At 42.1% G+C, this 21,056-nt stretch overlaps 2 protein-coding genes and 1 pseudogene across 2 annotated transcripts; 2 read left to right on the top strand and 1 right to left on the bottom strand.

The window, feature by feature from the left end:
• Positions 1-1,780: 1,780 nt before the first annotated feature.
• Positions 1,781-6,136, bottom strand: LOC115169754 (target of EGR1 protein 1). Its single transcript, XM_029725674.1, has 7 exons — positions 5,704-6,136; positions 5,509-5,549; positions 5,291-5,387; positions 5,052-5,210; positions 4,635-4,894; positions 2,791-2,953; positions 1,781-2,622 (listed from the first exon to the last, which is right to left on the bottom strand). Exons 1-7 carry the CDS (start codon positions 5,815-5,817, stop codon positions 1,924-1,926), a joined length of 1,533 nt encoding a protein of 510 aa, XP_029581534.1. The 5' UTR covers positions 5,818-6,136; the 3' UTR covers positions 1,781-1,923.
• A 195-nt stretch (positions 6,137-6,331) lies between these two features.
• LOC115169755 (THAP domain-containing protein 1) lies at positions 6,332-9,416 on the top strand. Its single transcript, XM_029725676.1, has 4 exons — positions 6,332-6,813; positions 7,034-7,187; positions 7,359-7,537; positions 7,765-9,416. The coding sequence occupies exons 1-4, from the start codon at positions 6,664-6,666 to the stop codon at positions 8,137-8,139; spliced, it is 858 nt and encodes a 285-aa protein (XP_029581536.1). The 5' UTR covers positions 6,332-6,663; the 3' UTR covers positions 8,140-9,416.
• On the top strand, positions 7,833-11,989 carry LOC115169756 (selenoprotein Pb-like; annotated as a pseudogene).
• The last annotated feature ends 9,067 nt before the right edge of the window (positions 11,990-21,056 follow it).

The following is a 21,056-nucleotide window of genomic DNA, read 5'->3' as shown; positions in this document are numbered from 1 at the left end:
CGTCTCCTTCCTGAGCGGTATGACGGCTGCGTGGTCCTATGGTGTTTATACTTGCGTACTATTGTTTGTACAAATGAATGTGGTCCCTTCGGCCGTTTTGGAAATTGCTCCAAGGATGAACCAGACTTGTGGAGGTCTACAAAAAAATTCTGAGGTCTTGGTTGATTTCTTTTGATTTTCCCATGATGTCAAGCAAAGAGGCACTGAGTTTGAAGGTAGGCCTTGAAATACATCCACAGGTACACCTCCAATTGACTCAAATAATGTCAATTAGCCTATCAAAAGCTTCTAAAGCCATGCCATCATTTTCTGGAATTTTCCAAGCTGTTTAAAGGCACAGTCAATTTAGTGTATGTAAACTTCTGACCCATTTGAAATTGTGATTAAGTGAAATAATCGGTCTGTAAACAATTGTTGGGAAAAGTACTTGTCATGCACAAAGTAGATATCCTAACTGACTTGCCAAAACTATAGTTTGTTAACAAGAAATGTGTTAAGTGGTTAAAAAATGAGTTTTTTAATTACTACAACCTAAGTGTATGTAAACTTCCGACTTCAATTGTACATATGAAAGTAACAAATCTAACACTCTTAACATGGAGAAAGGGTTGTGGTCTGAATGGAAAAACGGCATACTCACTGCCTTCCCAACATTGAGATCCCTGCCTTAACATTCATTGTGACTGGTAGTATTTTTGTACTGGACGATTGTGTGTTTCAGAAGAACAAGTCCAAACCAAGGTGTAGGGAATCGATCCGTACCTTTTTTTTAAAGGGCTAGTTAATGAGTGGTTTACCAGACTACTGAGGTCTCTTATGGAGACTAATAAAAATGTGCATTACAGAGCACTTAAACAGTAAACTTACCAGTAAAACAATAGTTTGTTTAAATGTACACCCCCACGAGCACTGGAAATGTGATCGTTTGTACGTACCTTTAACAATTTTAAATGTTTGGCAGGCCTATATTTTGGTGTGCACATTTTTAAGGATTGTTTTTCAGATGACCCTGCTTAGAGAGAAACTGCTTCAGAATCTACCAAAGTATCACATTTTTGTTTTCACTGGTATGTCTGTCCTCCATCATGAAAAATGTATAGCTCTATGTATAGAGGAATGTGTTGAATATTTCGAGTGTGGCTTGAATATGTGATCCACCACTTTTGTTAGTGGGTCCTATTTTGGTCAGCAGCTCTGTTGGGTATAAGCTGTACAAACAGCACTAGTTGGTGTGGATGGCTCACTCACTCTTGCTTTGGTTCATGACTCCCTTGGCACCTATTTTGAAATACTCCAGTCAGTAATTACTTTAATAGGAAATTGCACTTGAAAAGAACAATGTTAATGCATTAACCTTCTCTTGTTTATCACTACATTTCTATGCAATAAATGTAAACTGTGTCAGGATTGTTTTGCATAGAGGATATATTTTGATATTTATAAAGATCAATTTGACGTCTTACTGCTTTGTATGCAGTTTGTCTGGATGCGATGTTGTGATATTGATTGTTCAAATTCTTTGTATATTATCTCTTCCCCCCCCCCCCCCCAGTCTTGGCTGATTTATGAACATGTATTAGCAAAAAGCTTGTTTTAATCCAAATCTGGTTTGAGTTGTACTTTGTTGAAGGAACATGTTCCCAATCGCTTAAATAAATGTTTAACTTTTGCTTCTTTCACTGACCCTATAAACGTAGTCATACACTTTACTCATCGTTAGAAATAAGGGCTTGCCTGCCTAACCTCGCATCAAGTGGTTTTCAGGACACAAATCACCATGTTTGTCATAACCAAGGAAAAGCCTTTATTGAAACAATACTGCAATCAACAAATACTGAATGAAATTAAACTAAAATGTACAACAAAGTACATTAACTAAAAAGGCTTTTATAAACAAGGAATAGGTTTGGTTCCATTTAATGTTTACACTGTTCCCTCTACTTTGCTAACCACACCCTTCCCCCACACGACATCCATCTTGTGCAAGTGAGCCTTGAAGGACTTGGAGAATGTGCTCTTGACGATATGCATGGGGACAGACTTGCCACTGAGGTAAACCTTGTTCAGGCACTCAGGGAGCCAGGACTCTGTGCTCGGTGGCTTACCTACTCTCTCTGTCAAAGTGGCAGCATAGGAGAAAATGTAGCCTGTCATGAATGCATCAAACCCTGCCCGGTGGGTACCTCCCTCCAGCTTCTTCCTCTTGGACTCTTCTTTCTTTGCATCCGGTGTGGCCAGAGGCTGTGGCTCTGACACTCCATTTCTTTCCACCTCTTCTTTGTCAGTCTTCATTTCCTCATCTATAGACACAGCCTGTGGCTCTCTGACTCCGTTGCCTTCCTCCACCTTAGTCTTCATTTTCTCATCGCTCTCTGGCCCCTGTGCCTGAGCCCCATCTACCAGCTCTGTGACAGGGGGAGGTTTGGTGTCTTTGTCAGGGATCACCTGGTTCTGCTTTAACTCCATATGGGGCTGCTTGCTCTCGGGGGCACCTTCAACTTTCCCCTGAGAAGAGTTCTTTCTTTTCCTCTTCCGTTTCTTTTTCTTTTCATCGTGCTGGATAATAAGGTCAGTGTCATGTGACAAGGGACACTGTGACCCATTGGGGCACCAACCATAAGCCTGGCAAATACAGAAAACACAAGCTAAGTGGTAAACATGGTACTGATTACTGCATTACCATTAGAAAAATAGTCCATGAACTACCCTAGTGCTGATTATCCCGGCAGACATTTTAGGGATCCTTTGAAACAGAACCTGGCTTATGAGAAGTGATGTACTACTACTTACAGAAAAGCGCTGGCAGACATTGAGCAGTCCATCCGGGCTAAACCCAGCAAGACAGGGCCTATAGTCCACATAGTTGCTCAGGGGGCCTGAGTAGTTGCAGAACTCCAGGAACAGATGGCGTCCACCACCACCAGCCTCAATCGACTTGCTGTTGTCCAGTTTGCTGTGAAAAAAATGACCACAAATAGCTTAAACTAGCTCTTGAAATGTGGTGCATATATATAGTGCAGTGGGAAAGTATTCAGACCCCTTGACTTTTTCCACATTTTGTTAGGTTATTCTGTTCATTTTACCCTTGATCCTGACTAGTCTCCCAGTCCCTGCCGCTGAAAAACATTCCCACAGCATGATGCTGCCACCACCATGCTTCACCATAGGGATGGTGCCTGGTTTTCTCCAGACATGACGCTTGGCATTCAGGCCAGAGTTCAATCTTGGTTTCATCAGACCAGAGAATCTTGTTTCTCATGGTCAGAGTCCTTTAGGTGCCTTTTTGCAAACTAAGCGGGCTGTCATGTGCCTTTTACTGAGGAGTGGCTTCCGTCTGGCCAGTCAACCATAAAGGCCTGATTGGTGGAGTGCTGTAGAAATGGTTGTCCTTCTGGAAGGTTCTCCCATCTCCACAGAGGAACTCTGTCAGAGTGTCAATCGGGTTCTTGGTCACCTCTCGGAACAAGGCCCTTCTCCCCTATTGCTCAGTTTGGCCGGGCGGCCAGCTCTAGGAAGAGTCTTGGCGTTTCCAAACTTCTTCCATTTAAAAATGGAGGCCAGTGTTCTTGGGGACCTTCAATGCTGCAAAAATGTTTTGGTACCCTTCCCCAGATCTGTGCCTCGACACAATCCTGTCTCGGAGCTCTATGGACAATTCCTTTGACATCATGGCTTGGTTTTTGCTCTGACATGCACTGTCAAATCAAATTCTATTTTGTCACATGCACCGAATACAACCAGTGTAGACCTTACCGTGGGACCTTATATAGTCAGGTGTGTGCCTTTCCATATCATGTCCAATCAATTGAATTTACCAAAAGGTGGACTCCAAGTTGTAGAAACGTCTCAAGGATGATCAATGGAAACACACCTGAGCTCAATTTCGAGTCTCATAGCAAAGGATCTGAATGTTTATGGAAATAAGATACCTGTTTTTAATACATTTGCAAACATTTCTAAAAACTTGTTTTCACTTTGTCATTATGGGATAGTGTGTAGATTGATCAGGAAAGCATTTAATTTAATCCATTCTAGAATACGGCTGTAACGTAACAAAATGTGGAAGAAGTCAAGGGGTCAGGAATACTTTCAGAATGTACGGTACTAATCAAAATGTAGTGGCAAACTGCACTGATATACTACCACAGCTTTATGGTCAGATTGAATTTAGGCCTTAGTCTATCAGATCAAGCGTTAACTGGCAATAGCAGACACCTGCATAGTGGATGTTTTGGCTCAGTCAAAATCCGTGAGCAGCTGCTCTTGCAGTCATTGTCTCAAAGCCACACCCGCCCCACTCCCGTTAGAAGTTCAGAACGAGAAAGTATAGGCTATATAGAAATAATTACAATCAAATTGAAAAATCAGTAAATAATGCAGATTTCTATCAGCCTAATCTAGGTGTACATTACATATCAAGTCCCAGCATTCAAACTTGTAAACAATTCTGCATGGGGATTTTTGTTAATGTGACTACGTGCAGCCAATGGCAATGTCTGCTTTAGGTATAATGCCAGGAGCCACTTGTGGATTTGTGCGCTCTAACGCATTTTCACTTCATACATGTCAAAACAATCACTATGCGGATGTGATTGAATAAGAGCCCTGAATATATTAGTATTTACTATACTAACCACTTCTTGTAGGCATACTCCAGGTAAGAGGCAGCAAAGCGCAGCTCATACTCTGTAGCATACTTGGTGTCATAGATCCCAGCAGGGAACATCTGGGACAAATCAGCAGTGAAAGTGCCTAGTTTATCAGGCAGTTGGGCATAGAAGCACTGATAAAGGAACACCATGTCAATCAAGCCATTGTGCAGCACCAAAGGCTTGCGAGCCCGTAGGAGTTCCACAAACAGCATCCTTATGTTCATTCCATGGGCATCCACTCCCTGGATACAAGAAAGGAATAGAACACTGGATCACTTCACCACTTAAAGGTAACAATTAGGAATAGTCCACAAAATAAAAGCTGCGGCCTAGTAGCGTTTAAATGTGTGCATTTGTCTCTGTGGATCTGAGGGATTAACAACAAAATCTTGATCTCACCCTGTCATTGCCCCTGAGATAAGGGACACCTTCAGCATATTGTTTGTTGAAGTCAAATCCATGTTGCACCAGGAACTGCACGGACTGTGGCTCAATTACGTACTCCTCACTGCAGAGCAACGTCAGGTTGTACACCTGCACAAGGTACGTATCATCATCCTGGAAAGAGATAAGACATCAATTAATGTCAAACTGTATATTTAGCTTTCTGAATGTCAATGTTCAAAGGAGACCTTTACCTTGTTTTCAAGTTTCTTATAACAAGCAAACCCAAGGGAGAGAACGGAGCGTGTGCGAGCTGCATTGCATATGGCTTTGTAACGGTCCTCTATGCATCTTTAAATTAAAACAGAGACAGATCCAATGTAGCACTTGAGATTGAGATACAATAGTGAAAGTACATTACATAATGAGAAAAATCCAGATTAAACTTCAATTAATAAACAGCCATACTCACTCTGCCAGCAAAGCTTTTCTATTTCCAAGGCCACTCAATTCCTGAAACAAAACATGCAGACAGACATAATTAAATTATTAGTGTCAATGGACCTACATAAAGGTTGTTGGGCCCATATAATTACTTATAGAAGACCATGTACGTAGCTAGTTACTTCGGTCTACTAAACTCGCTCTAATTTGATGCGACACTTACCGTATCCAGTGCAATGAAGGAGGCCGTCTTGATTGCAAGGACCATAGCAGGCCACAGTTCTTTGAAATTATCATTCTGCACATCAATAACAGGGACTACCATGGAGGATGTCATAGCTACCTGGTTAATATTTGAGCACAACCAAAATGTTCAACGTCTGTAGCCTACCGTTAGCTAGATAGCTAAGCTAATGTTAACTAACTAGCTGAAGACAGTGGGATCGAGTGACTAGACTTATTGAATGGCAGGGGAGCTCATTGCATGGTGTTGTCCAATGAAAGCGTTCTGTTCACTAGTATGCGATATTCTTCACGATGTCCCAGTTGGGAAGATCCAAATTCACGGAGAAAATGAAGCGTAGTTTAAACTGCAAATATTCTAACGTGGTCTGAATAGGCCCTCTCAGATTTTCCGTCAACACACAAAGGACCACAGTAGGCGTGGACCGTTTTTGTTGTTGAAAATATTTGTTTTACCTTTCTGTAATCACTTAATTTTCAATATGGGGACAATTTCGGCTAAATATATATGGTGTCTTTTCTTAGTCACCATAATTCGAATTGTAATGCGTGAGATGTTGTATTTACTTCTCTTGAATAAATATTTGAAGCAGGCAGTTACTTGGATAGCGCATACCGGTGACGTCAGCAAACAACCGTTGGGGCAGGTGCGCCATTTTGGCTCAAACAGTCGGAATTTACTTTCTTTGCAATTTCATATTTTTTTGGCATGCTGCGAACATCGCTTAAAATTTTTGTTAATGGTTGGGATGAGATCATGTTTCACCACATTCTGTATTTAGTGTTTTGCTTCCTATGAGAACAAGTGTAACGTTCTGGTAGCATTAGCCTCACCAAGCTACATGCTAGTTAGCTATGTCGTTCGAATGCATTGCCAACACTGGCTGATGGTTAGCTTTCTAGCTACATTTAGCTGTTTTGACTTGTTAGCTTGCTAGATATGGGTGGGTGCTCCGCTCCAAATTGCTCAAACTCAACAACCATTGGGAAGCAACTGTTTCGTTTTCCAAAAGAGCCTATACGTAAGAAGAAATGGCTTGTAAACTGCCGGCGTAATTTTCTACCAACTCCACATTCCAGACTGTGTCAGGCAAGTTTATTATGGGTGGCTAACATTACTGGCTAGCTAGCTAGGTCCATCAGTGAACAGTTTCCTAACTCCAAATTAGGACAAAACATGTTGACAAGTTTGCCTACACATTTAATATCATAACGTTATTAGTTGATTTTAGTGCAATTTAATGCACCAAGAGAAAATACATCGATATGTAGCCAGCTAACGTTAATCATACAGCTATGTCTTCTTGCAGGACCATTTTGAGCTGAGTCAGTTTGAAGAAATCGCCAGGTCGCCAGCAGGGGGAAAGAAGCTGAAACCAAATGCCATCCCCACTCTTTTCAATGTGCGAGATCCACCTTATCCCGTAACCCCACAGATGGTGCTACCACTCAAGCCAGAGCCAGGTAACTTCACTTTTTATTTATTTCTCAATCACATTAACATATGTGAAATTAAATATTGATAGATTACCAGATAGCACACAATTGTCAGATAGAAGCCTAATGCAAATGTTGGTCCGTAACAGTGGATCAAATGGCTGAGTCAAATGTGTTGTTAATGCTCTGTCTATCTAGTGGAGAGGGATCTCAATGTGGGGGATCATGGCTACGCACGACGGCAAACAACTCTGGGCATGGAGGAAGATGATGCTGATGAACTACACAAGGCAGAGGAACGTCCCTGCATCCATTGTCAACATTACAGAACACTGCTGGAACAACAAATGCAACACACAGCCAGATTACAGAAAGAGGTGTAGTGCTAGCTATTTTTTTATCAACAATTTCAAACTATTGCCTCATATTAGATAAAACAACTTTCTCCATTCAAACTTTTTCAGTGGAAGTTATTGTTATGCGCAATTATGCAATGGACCCTTCAATCTTTGTCGTTAGAAGGATTTTACAGGTAAGAACAACAACATTTTGTGAAAATCTTGTAAAAGACAACACTTCGACGTGTATGTTCTCTTTTGTGTAGGTAGAGGAAATGAAAAAGCGGATGTTCAGACTGGACAGAATAGAGAGGGGCCTTCAGACATTTCTGTATGAAGACCAGATTCGTGCCCTGACACTGACCAAGCGTTCCCGGAGAGCTGTGTGGTCCCACGAGACAGTGCTGAAGGCCCGTAAGATCCGATGTGCGGTCGGTGGCAAGGGTTATGAATTCCTCCGGGAGTTAGGCTACCCCCTGCCCTCTTATAGAACTTTATGCAACCGCCTGGATAACAAAATCATGGTGACGACAGCCATGGGGTGTGATGAGCTGGCAGAGCTAGGTCTAGGAATCATATCCACATGTGACAGTCCAGAGGGAGATGGGGACGATGAGGCTTTCATTGGAGTGATCTCATGAAAGAGAGATTTTAAATGAATTTATTTCAATGTGTGTTTCATTTTGGAAGAATGCAATGCAAAATTGCAGGACAATGTAGCAAAGACTGACTGTATGACAGCTAGTAGGCCTATGTGGTGAAGAAAATGTGGAAGCATATGCACAATGGGAGATGTGTGTGTTAATGCAGGGGTGTCAAACATACAGCCCGGGGGGTTTGAGGGGGAAAAAAGTATATTTTCCAAAAATTGTTGGGGGGAACAAACTCAATATACTTTAAAATGACTAAAACCAATTTGAAATTATTATAAAGGACCTTTACATTCATACAGTTTTATGACTGTTTAACCCGCTAATAAAAAAATAAAATAAAAGCTCGGTAGTTAGGGAGCATTGAAAATTCCAAAAATGATGGATTGAGGACTATGTTAGCAAATTTTGACGCTATATCAAATTTTCAGTGCGGCCCACCAGGCCATGATGAAGACCGGCTGTGGCTCCCAGGACAATATGAGAAACCAAGTCCAAAACCAAGAACACGTTTTGAAGGGATACTTCGGGACACAGAGACATACAAATGGTATCCACAAGTTCATCAGACTATGGGGAAGTAGATAAAGGGCCTCATTGCTTTAAAGGGATACTTTAGAATTTGGCATTCTTGGGTTTGGACTTGGTTTCACATAAGTGGTTTTCAGAATGGTTTACTTATGCTAAAGAATTAGGTGTTTATTTTGGGAAGGAAACATTAGCTCCATCAAAACAATAAAGAGCAGCAGTCATCTGCCTAATGCTTTTAAGCTGCAATATCAAGCCACCTTTCTGTGCTCAATATGGGGCCATAATTCAGAAGCTAATCATTTGCTGTACTGCAGATGGCCTTTTATTTTATTGCTGAGAATGTTTGACAAATACTAAGGAAGAGCAGAATTCTAACCACTGTTTGCAGAGTTTTTATATGTCTCCCCCCCATTGTCACTTATGTTAAGTGGACAAATTGGAGGAGTAGATTGTATTTTGTCATGGGAATCAGTTTAACTGCATTTGGAAACTGCAGTGCAGTATACAGCCTTTGGAGGACTGTGGAACCTCCATTGTATACTGGCTGCATCCCCTGAACTCAGGCTAAATAACCTGAGGCTTATTTTGTTACAATCACTAATGGGATATTTGCTAGAAAGCAGAACCTCTTGGTGGGAGGAGGTTTGTAGACAACATACTAAAGGGGCAGGCGAGCATACCCTGATTGATCACAACAACGGTACTGTAGAAGAACAATAAATACATATTTTAATTAGGCTGCTTGTGGCTTTATTTTTTGGGGTGTTGAAGTATTCACATTTATCACTCCAATAAAGGGTGAAACATTATTTTGCACAGGAGGCAATACCTTACTCATAGTACTGTAATGACTAGATTCTATGAAACTGATTCATATTACAGGAACTATAGTGCATTTGGAAAGTATTCATACTCCTTCACTTTTACCACATTATGTTACGTTACAGCCTTGTTTTAAAATGGATAAAATAAAACATTTTCCTCATCAATACCCCATAATGACAAAGCGAAAACAGGTTTTTAGAAATGTTTGCAAATCTATAAAAAATTAAACAAAATACCTTATTTACAAGTATTCAGACCCTTTGCTATGAGACTCGAAAGCTTAAAAACAGCAGTGTAACACTTGGTTAGTTGTGTCAGGCAGAAGAGAGCCTCAACGAGGTCAGTCCAGTTATGTCATCCAGTCGTTTATTTTAATTGCATACTGTATTTAGCAGAGACTATAGCTATTTTCCTTGCTAGAGATGCATTCAAAGATTTGCAATGAGAATCAAATCTGAAAATGAACTTCTGACATTTCCCTCTCTCTCCTGGAACTCTTTTTAGGTGAGGTTGGGAGAAGATGATGCAGGGTCTCTTTACTCTGAGGCTGTGTGCTGCTCTGCCAGGGCTCCTATGGGCATCGCCTCTGTTAGTAGAAAGGGACAATGATGCCTCCAAGATCTGCAAGCCGGCACCGCGCTGGGAGATCAAGGGCCATGGGGCCCCCATGAAGGGGCTGCTGGGAAATGTAGTCGTTCTGGCTCTACTGAAAGCCAGCTGACACTTCTGCCTCACACAGGCCTCCAAGTAAGAGAGAAGTCTTCAGAATCTGCCTGGCATAATTACTGTGGACCTACTGTAACATAATGTTATTATACCACTGGAAAGATTTGGGGGAAAAATCATAATGATGTGGTAATGTATTTTCAAACAAATTGATGTTGATGAAATGCTGCCGGTGATCCATTTCAGAAAGTTGTTAAGAGCAGCCTACCCAAATATCCAATATCCAAATGATGATAGAATGGGGAGGAGTAAATATCGGCATCTGTATCACGTTTGCCCCATCTTTGTCCTGCTGAATAGACTAGAAGGCCTGCATGACAAGCTGCTCCGCAGCAACCTGACAGACGCGTCTTTCCTCATTGTGAATGAGCAGGAGGTCCAGTCCTGAGCCATGTACTGTGAACTGAAGAGGAGGGCCCCCCCCCCCCCCCCCCCCCCCCGGGCATCCCTGTCTACCAACAGGCCCAGCTATATGGAAACAAGGACGACTTCCTGGTATATGACAGGTAAGGGAATGAAACACTGCCACTACATCGCTCTCCAACCAAGGTGCAGGGATTGAGGAGCAAAAACCCTGATGAAGGCTTAGGGCCGAAATGCCTTGGTTTTACTTCAAACAATAAAGAAGCACTTTTATAAACTTCCACTGTCCTCCAAGAGTTGCTGAATAACCTCTTCGCTTCAATACGACAGGTAAGAGCCATCACAGAGGGGTCCTTCTGTGGGACAGCCCAAGTCCAAATACTGTCATGTCATTTCTCAGAATTATAAATGTTCCATGAATAAGGAATGGGCTTGTATTGATTGAAGGCAACATGTCAGCACTAATCTAAAGCTTACCACTGCTCTTTGACTTTAATGGTATGAAGTGTCTGTCAGGTTTAAATTAGATATTTTCTATCTACAGAGATCTTTGTAATTGGTGTGACACCTCATTCATGTGGCCATGGATCTCTCTCCTCTCGCTGACAGATGTGGGAGACTGACGTGCCACATAGTCCTGCCCTACAGCTTCCTCCACTACCCCAATATAGATGCAGCTGTCAGAGCCACTTACCACAAGGACATCTATGGCAACTGCACCATGAGTGAAAGCACACTTCTAAAGGGAATTACAGACATTTAATTTCTGTCTGGCTCGTCATTAGAAAACACTGTCTGTCTGCTGTAGTGGCCCCATTGGAATAGAATGTCTAGAACAGGAACACCCCTACCTATAATGGGAACTGATTCTGAATAATAATGAGATCGCTCTGTGGCTCTCCCAAGTGATGTCTTTTTAGCTCGTACCTATTTTGTTAACTTTAGTGTGTTCTACTGTTATGCAGGAATCCAAATGTAGTTACTCAGCTGGGTGGAACAGCAGACAGCGGAACGAGTCTCTGAGCAGCGTAGGAATGGCTGTTAACGAGACAAACAGTACAGTGAGGCAGATTGAAGTCGCTACTGTCAGCAACCCAGTTCCAGATGTTGTCTGAGGGGGGTGGTAACATGCCAAACATACATCACCAGCAGCATCGTCAGCACCACCACCACCATGGGTCAGACACAGATAAACAGGACTCCAATTGACATCATCTGTGTAGTTGCTGAGACGAGTAATAGTTAGTTAGCATGGTGGTGGGGGCTTGTGTCAGTGACTTGACTGTCTGATTAATAGTTTTGTATGAATTCAGTTCGATTTTGTCTGTGCCTGTCAATTGTATCTGATAAAGCAAACCTGTACAGTAAACTGGAGTCATTTGGCCCTTGGAATACAGTCCCTACATGTGGTCGGGTGACATGTTCTACTCTCTGCTATGAAGTCTGCAGGGCAAACCTTACTGAGGTGTCTGTAGACTGATGCTGTGCTGAGGAAAACGGGACTGACAGTCACTGAACCCATGCAGGGCAGTGTGCTGGACTTCAGGGTATACTTAGGCATCCAAAATGTAGGTTCCAGGTTGTTCCATGGTCAGATACTGGTTATTCACAAGCATGTAGCCTAAGCCTACTATGTTCTATATAACTCATCTAAATTCACAATTAAAAGTATGATTATGATGATGTATGAATGTTATCAAAATAAGTTCAATATGTTGTGTTCATAAAGGGTGGACTTATTTTGCTTGTCTTCAGTTACTGTCAGTGGATACAGTGAGGAAACCTAATATGAATACATCCCCAGCATAAAGTGACATAAAACAGGCACCAAGGACAGACAGTGGGGAGGGGGCAGCCAGAAGTAGGGAATTCCAAATGCTGTTTGAGAAAATGGGTCGAGTCTGACCTCAAACTGAGGAACAACTCAGCAGCTCTATTACTGATGTCCCAGAGAAGAGAGGTTGGTGACCTGCATTCCCAGTTGAATGAGTCTTACCTTGCTCCTAATGATCTGTGAGCCATAGATTATAAATTAGCAGCAGGGCTATATCTCAGTGTCAGTAGTTTCACCTTTATGTCAACTAATGCATTTCCCAAATAATAGGACAATATTACTGTTCATGTTTGGGCTTAGGCCTATATCTAATCTATTCACCATTCTTTAAAACCCTTCATTTTTTTCAAGTTAAATAACCGCTCACAAGTGGGCAAGGCATTAAATAGATAGGCTAAAACACCATGCGCGGCAGATGGATGACTTTATCGCCCCGCGGGGTGATGGTACGCGATAACTCAGGTCAGATATCATCGTCAACACTGGGAGAATGGCGCGCTGGACGGCAGACAAATTCAACAATGTCCATGCCACGGTTCGGTGGTCTGCGACCTTCAGATCAGCAGTTTGTGCAAACCGGTCGATGAGTGCAGGCTACGAAGTAAGTTCTATTCAGTTTGCACCGGAATATAGATTATTAGAGTCTATAAGAAATTACTGTCGTATGACAAAATCATTTGTCATTTCTAAAGCTGTGTTAATTTTAAAATGAATGCCCCTCTAGTCTAGACTCTAGAGGTATAGCCAAGGGAAATGCCTTCATCATCACCACTATTTATGCCAAAAACACCTTGTTATTTGATATAGGGCCGTGTTACTCTTCTGTGAAAGAAATCTTCATAGAAAGTGTATGTTAAATCTTTTGTAGGCGACAGGGAATTAAAACAGAAAAGGTTAGAGGTTGAATAAGTGGTGTAAGGGATTTTCTAAATCCTCCTGAAGCAAGAAGCTAAACCTACTTTAGTTTAACAAGCCGGCCAACTGACTTGAGTAGACTACCAACAAAACGGCTGCCATGCTTCAGTGGATCTTTTATAAGTAGCTGTCAGATATTTCTGTGCAGGTTTTACAATTGTGTCCCATTCCATAATTTACCAATCTGACGTTAGATGGCAGTACTGTCGTGTGCATAGACATTTCCATATGAGGAACGGTATATGAGTGGTGAAATTAGGAGTCATTTATTGTAGTTTCATTAGTCAGGATTGACTTTATATAATGTAAATTGGTAACTGAATATAGCAGCGTTTAGGTATGGCCACAACATGGCAGAAAATCCAACTGTTCTACCAATGAGTGCTAGAGAATGGAGGTAACTAAGTCTTCTTCTGTGCTTCTAAGACCAGACACGGTGCCCACTGAAGTTCTCAGTACAATACCCATTTCTTAGACTATAGTAATGCTGTCTCTATGTCCTTCACCTGTGCCAATCACCTGCATGTGCTACTTGCTACTTGCTCCTCAAATCCCCGAGCTGACAAGGTACAATCTGTCGTTCTGCCCCTGAACAGGCAGTGAACCCACGGTTCCCAGGCCGTCATTGAAAATAAGAATTTGTTCTTAACTTACTTGCCTAGTTAAATAAAGGTAAAATAAAAAACTACTAGTGGGCCCCAAGCTGATGGCTCAGACAGCCAGTCAACCTCAGCCTGTGCTCATCGTTTCCAACTTTGCCATGGTCTGCCTGTCTGCCTGCATGTTCTATGAGGTATGGAAACAAGGGATCGCATGGACAACTTGTAGCTATTTTACCCATCTTGGATGCTTTAGATCTATTGTACACAGTACCTATCTATATACTTGTTATATACTCTGTGTAAATATGTGATGATGATGATTAGCTATTTCTCTACCTGTAAACGTATGGTATTTTAACATATTTTTCTTACTTTTTTTATTTTATAATTGGAATGTTTATTTATTCACAGGTTCACAAATAATATTATAAATCAAATATCATTTTAATGGTCACATACACGTGGTTAGCAGATGTTTTTGCGAGTGTAGCGAAATGCTTGGGCTTCTAGTTCCGACTAGAAGTGCATTAATATCAAACAAGTAATCTAACAATTCCACAACAACTACCTAGTACACACAAATCTAAGTAAAGGGATGGAATAAGAATATATACATATAAATATATGGATGAGCAATGACAGAGCGGCATAGGCAAGATGCAATAGATGGTATAAAATACAGTATATACATATGAGATAAGTAATGCAAGATATGTAAACATTATTAAAGTGACTAGTGATCCATTTATTAAAGTGGCCAATGATTTCAAGTCTATGTAGGCAGCAGCCTGTCTGTGTTAGTGATGGCTGTTTAACAGTCATATTATAGCTTCTTGTTCAACAGTTGCAACAAGGTTACTTAATATTGCTGCCTACAGCATGGTGTTTAAAGGTTTTGGCAATGTTTTCCACGGAAACTGCGCAGAAAAATAGCCTATAATTAGATTTGTACTGTGCCCTTCGCCAATGAATCGCGTAATTGAAATCATACCTGTGCTATGGATCGTACATTTCTCACCCTCTTCCCAGGGAACAGTCTAAACTGGATGCTCAGGACATAAAAGTTTTCTTTATTTTTGTTGTTGTTGAGCAAATATGTATTTGTTCAGTAATTTTTGGGGTGGGGGGGTTACAGGTACATTATCCAATTAAAATCATACGTTTATAAAACATGTACCGTAGGCTTTAACTCAAAAGAAAAAGAAAAACACTTTTTCTTTCTTCCTCAGTTCACAGCGTCATCCTGGTTGGCAAACTAGGTTATTATGTCAGGCTGTGGACTACAGCACCAGCAGCTGGTTCTCAACTAGCCTACCTGGTTAAATAAAGGTGAAATAAAAAATTTGCTGGTGGTTTTACTTCTCCAAAGTCATCGAGCTCAGTGATATTGTAAGTACACTTACAATAAGCAAAAACGGTGTAAGCCGCACCACTTGGACTATATTTACATCTCTTCATTTTATGTGCTGTCTATGTGACTAATGTCTGTAAATGTAGCTAACTCCTGAGGATTTGTTTTCGGTATTTCTTGTCATATTCTTGTATAACTGTCACGATAATTAAACAAATATGACATGTCTCTTCCTGGTGTTCTTCATCCTGAAGAAGAAGAACAGTCACTTGACCTTCCTACATGTCTACCGCCACGGCACCATGATCTTGAACTGGTGTGCTGGGGTCAAGTGCGTGGCAGCAGTACGACCCATTCACATCACTACAGCAGAGGCAGAGTTTCATTTACCCGGTGTTAGACACAGACAATAATCTCCTTTCTGTAACAGTATGACACTGCACCATCTATTTCTTGTATCTGCTTCCTGCTCGGTCTTGGTTTGAAAGAATGATTATGCTTTTCATACTTGTTCTTCTGGAGATATACAGTGCACACACCCACGCACTGAAATGCACCTGACATTTCAATGAGTCTGGAACACATGCAACGATACCCACAGTGTCCTTGGAACTGTTTCACACCCCTGCTATTTGAAAAATACATTTGCCACGGTGAAAGCAGCGGTGATCAAACTAAACTAGCAAGGATTGGAACAGAATGGCAAAGATTAATGGCATTTTTTTGCCTTTACCTCCCTTATCTCACATCATTTGCTCACATTGTATATAGTCTTATTTTTTTTTCTACTGCATCATTGATTGTATGTTGTTTTACTCCATGTGTAACTCTGTGTCGTTGTATGTTGTCGAACTGCTTTGCTTTATCTTGGCCAGGTCGCAATTGTAAATGAGAACTTGTTCTCAACTTGCCTACCTGGTTAAATAAAGGTGAAATAAAAAAAAAATTAAAAAAATTAAGACAAGCTTTTGGCACTGAGATGCTCTATAATTTGTTTAAAATGGCGGTGAGTTTGCAGAAAACAGCTGGCAGTGCATCTTAGTGCAGCATTTGCCCTCTTGATTTAAAGATAGTAAACACAGCCTGGCTATTTTATTTCACACCGCATGTCCTAAGACAGACAGATGGGCGGTTAGTCACACTTTGAGATTAAATCAAGACGTTGCTATTCAATTAAAGAACCCAGCTTTAGAAACAAGTTAAACAACTGACCTTGTATTAAAACAGTGAATAACTATAAACATACCACGGAATGAATAGCAAATTCTCTGGGTATTTTGTGTCTTCTTCCCTCCAGGCTTTCTTATAGGCCTTACAACTCATTGGTGCATGTGGTGATATAGTGTATGTGGACACCTGCTCGTCGAACATCTCATTCCAAAATCATGGGCATTAATATGGAGTTGGTCCGCCCTTTGCTGCTATAACAGCCTCCACTCTTCTGGGAAGGCTGCTGTGGGGACTTGCTTCCATTCAGCCACAAGAGCATTAGTGAGATTGGGCACTGATGTTGGGCCTGGCTCACAGTCGCCGTTCCAATTCATCCCAAAGGGGTTCGATTGGGTTGAGGTCAGGCTCTATTCAGGCCAGTCAGGTTCTTCCACACTGATCTCGACAAACCATTTCTGTATGGACCTCACTTTGTCATGCTGTTTGGGGAAAGGCCCTTCCCCAAACTGTTGCCACAAAGTTGAAAGCACAGAATCGTCTAGAATGTCATTGTATGCTGTAGCGTTAAGATTTCCCTTCACTGGAACTAAGGGGCCTAGCCCAAACCATGAAAATCAGCCAAACTTTACTGTTGGCAGGTAGAGTTCTCCTGGAATCCGCCAAACCCAGATTTATCTGTTGGACTGCCAGATAGTGAAGCATGATTTATCACTCCAGAGAACGTGTTTCCACTGCTCCAGAGTCCAATGACAGGGAGCTTTACACCACTCCAGCCAACGTTTGCCATTGCGCATGGTGATCTTAGGCTTGTGTGCGGCAGCTCGGCCATCAAAACCCATTTCATGAAGCTCCAGACGAACAGTTCTTGTGCTGACGTTGCTTCCAGAGGCAGTTTGCAACTCGGTAGTGAGTGTTGCAACCGAGGACAGGCGATTTTTACTCGCTACGCACTTCAGCACTTGGCGGTCCTGTTTTGTGAGCTTGTGTGGCCTACCACTTCGCAGCTGAGCCGTTGTTGCTCGTAGACGTTTCCACTTCACAATAACAGCGGCAGCTCTAGCAGGGCAAAAATTTGATGAACTGACTTGTTGGAAAGGTGGCATCCTATTAAGGTGCCACATTGAAAGTCACTGAGCTCTTCAGTACATGCCATTCTACTGCCAGTGTTTGTCTATGGAGATTGCATGGTGATGTGCTCAATTTTATAGACCTGTTAGCAACGGGTGTGGCTGAAATAGCCAAATCCACTAATTTGAAGAGGTGTCCACATACACTACATGGCCAAAAGTATCTGTACTACGGGCTAGCAGTTCTAGGGCCTCACATGCAGAGATATCTTTGGTGGAAGCGCCACCTCACCTTCCTGCAGCTGGTGAGTAGAGTGGCCTTGATGCAGAGCCTCTGCTACAGTATGTCTGCCTCCCAAATGGCACCCTGTAACCTATTTTAGAGCACAAATTGTGCCCTACGGGAATAGTGTACTATTTGTAAAAGCAGGGTTTCCCAACCCTCTCCTCGCGCCTTAAAGTGCATTAACCTTCAGTGTTGTCAGGATGCTAGGCTAATTAGCCTGTGGATGATCTGGTCATTGGAAGAAGCCTTGTTAAAGGTCCAATGCAGCCATTTTTATCTCAATATCAAATAATTTCTGGGCAACAATTAAGTACCTACCTGTGATTATTTTCCATTAAAATTGTAAAAAAAAGTATAAATTGCTTCTTAGCAAAGAGCAATTTCTCAAGCAAGAGTTTTGCTAGGACTGTTAGTGGTTTGAGTTGGGTGGGGAACACTGAACAGGAGGTTTTGAACTCTTTCTTATTGGTCTATTAACTAATTTTACAGCATGTTGATGTCACCATGGAAGGCCAAAACTCACTCCCACCAAAACAGGCTGAAATCTAGAGGCCAGTGTATTATTGATGTGCTAAGACAATAGGATAATATGTATTGAGCGTTAGTGCCAACTCATACTTTGCTTGTTAGTTTCCTGATTTGGTCCTGATGTGGTACTCTTTCTATGGGCTCTACAACTGTATAGTTTCAATGTAGTCACACTAGAAGCCCACAACTAAGCTTTCTTCTTATTGACACTGGTTATGTTGACACTCTATGACCCCAGCTCCACTTCCTCATAGTGACCATCTACACCAGCGCCAACCTGTTTGTTCACTGACTGTGAAACCTCTACCAGAGCTAGCTCACCAAGAACAGCAAACAGACATGAAAAGAATGCAGAGGCAAATGTTACACATTTTATGTCATTAATATTGTATTTTGTAAAAATATTGATCTATTTATTGACCAATCATGTTCAAGTAAAGCAGATCTCTATCTGCTGGACAAAAGCCTATGTTTCTGTTCCAACCTTCCCTCCCACCTGTGGGATAACAAACACACACAGACACCCAGAGCAAGCCCTGTCCCGTTCCCTCCCAGCCCCCTTTTGGTCATCAGGGATGAAATCTCACTGGTGACTCTGCCAAATTGAAATAAACCCGAGCAGGCCTCCTGTGGCACTTAATTTGTTTTAGGAGTCGTTGGCTGGGAGGTTAGCCAATCGCCAGTCAGCAGGCAGCCTGAAACTGCCACCCTGAGCCACTCCCTCCTGGTCTCTGTTCTGTTAGGATTCCCAGTAACCCCCCTTCCTCACCCGTCACCCCCTGTCCCATCCACCCTCCTGTTCCCCCAACATTCACGACAGTACACCAGGGACCCAATATTAGATGCTCTATCATGACACAAGGTGAGACCCAGATGCAGACACAGGAGGCAGATAGTTGGAGTCTTATAATATTTAATAATCCAATAGGATAAGGCAAGAGACTGGTCTTGGACAGGCAAAAGGGTCAAAACCAGTTCAGAGTTCAAAAGGTAATGAAGGGCAGGCAGAATCAAGGGCAGGCAGAATGATCAGGCAGGCGGGAAAGTTGTCCAGAGTCAGGCAGGGGTCAAAACCAGGAAGACTATCAAAAAGAGAATAGCGAAGGAGAATGAGAATAGCAAAGGAGAATGAGAAAAACACACTGGTTGACTTGACAAACATACAAGACGAACTGGCACAGAGAGACAGGAAACACAGGGATAAATACACTGGGGGAAATAAGCGACACGTGGAGGGGGTGGAGACAATCACAAGGACAGGTGAAACAGATCAGGGCGTGACATGCTCATCAATGGGCTTCACCGTCTTGTTGTCTTAGTTCTCTCTTTATGTAGTGTTGTGGTGTCTCTCTTGTCGTGATGTGTGTTTTGTCCTATATTTTTATTTTTAATCCCATCCCCCGTCCCCGCAGGTGGCCTTTTGCCTTTTGTTAGAATTTGTTCTTAACTGACTTGCCTAGTTAAATAAATGTACAAAACAAAATCAGCCCACCAATTTAAGGGGATACACAGTCAGATGATTGGCCTACTCTTCGTCTAGAAGGCATGTTGTCGTTGCTTCTCAGCTGTTCCTGTTTCCAATGTCTATTTTAACCATTCTAATGTGGATGGCTCTGAGGGAGGTTTCCATATTTTAAACTACTTGTGAACAGTTGCCCAGGGTTGGAAACTGATAGTGTCTGTCAGTGTAGGATCATCAATGACTGACTGTTCTAGTCTTCCATCCTGGTTAGGGCCAGTCCTAGCCTTTTGGGTCCCTAAGCGAGATTTGGTTGGGGGGCAAAACATTTTAGTTGCACCCCTTTTGATGGCGGAGAGAAAACATTAACATTTTAAAGTACATTTTCTGCAATTCTACACACTTTTCCATGGGGCGTAGAGATAATGTTGCCATTTTAAAGATTCAGAAGGTAAACAGGATAGTGGGTAAAAGCACAAGGCTGAACTTCTTCTCTGTTTTGGTGCTCTGGCTACCACGCTGTGAACAGCGTGAAACGAACCCATGCACATGCGCAGAACAGTGTGTCACTTTGTGAGAGCGATGTCTTGCATCTCGCTCATCTCAATATCTGTGGTGCTGCTCGTGGCAACGACATTTTTCTGAGTCTACCTTTAAGGCAAGTTTTCTGCAATTCTACACGTAAAAGAAAAACTAGCAATTTCATTGCTAATTTACTGCAATTCTACAGATTTTCCTATGGGGTGGAGATCATTTTCTGCTGTTTTAAATCCAATTTCCTGAAATTCTACACATTTTGCCATGGCATGCCATGTTGATATGATATGTGAGTGAGCGTGAGTAACAAAATCAATGGGGGCCCCCTGGAGGTCAGGGCCCCTGGGCATGTGCCCTTTGTGCCCGGTCAGTAATTTGGCCATGATTACTACAAGTCTAGATAGTTGGCTAGACCAGTGTTTCCCAGCTCTGGTCCTCCAGTACCTCCAACAGTACATATTTCTGTTGTGTCCCTGGACAAGCACACCTGATTCTACTTGTCAACTAATCAAATAAACACCACTGCGAGGGGCGGCAGGTAGCCTAGTCGTTAGAGCATTGGGCAAGCAACCTGAAAGGTTGGTGGATCGAATCCCCGAGCTGACAAGATAAAAATCAGTCGTTCTGCCCTTGAACAAGGCAGTTAACCCACTGTTCCCAGGTAGGCCATCATTGTAAATAAGAATCTGTTCTTAACTGACTTGCCTAGTTAAA

The sequence above is a fragment of the Salmo trutta genome, chromosome 31, assembly GCF_901001165.1.
Source record: "Salmo trutta chromosome 31, fSalTru1.1, whole genome shotgun sequence".
Lineage (NCBI taxonomy): Eukaryota > Metazoa > Chordata > Actinopteri > Salmoniformes > Salmonidae > Salmo > Salmo trutta.
This window is presented reverse-complemented; position numbering and strand designations above follow the sequence as displayed.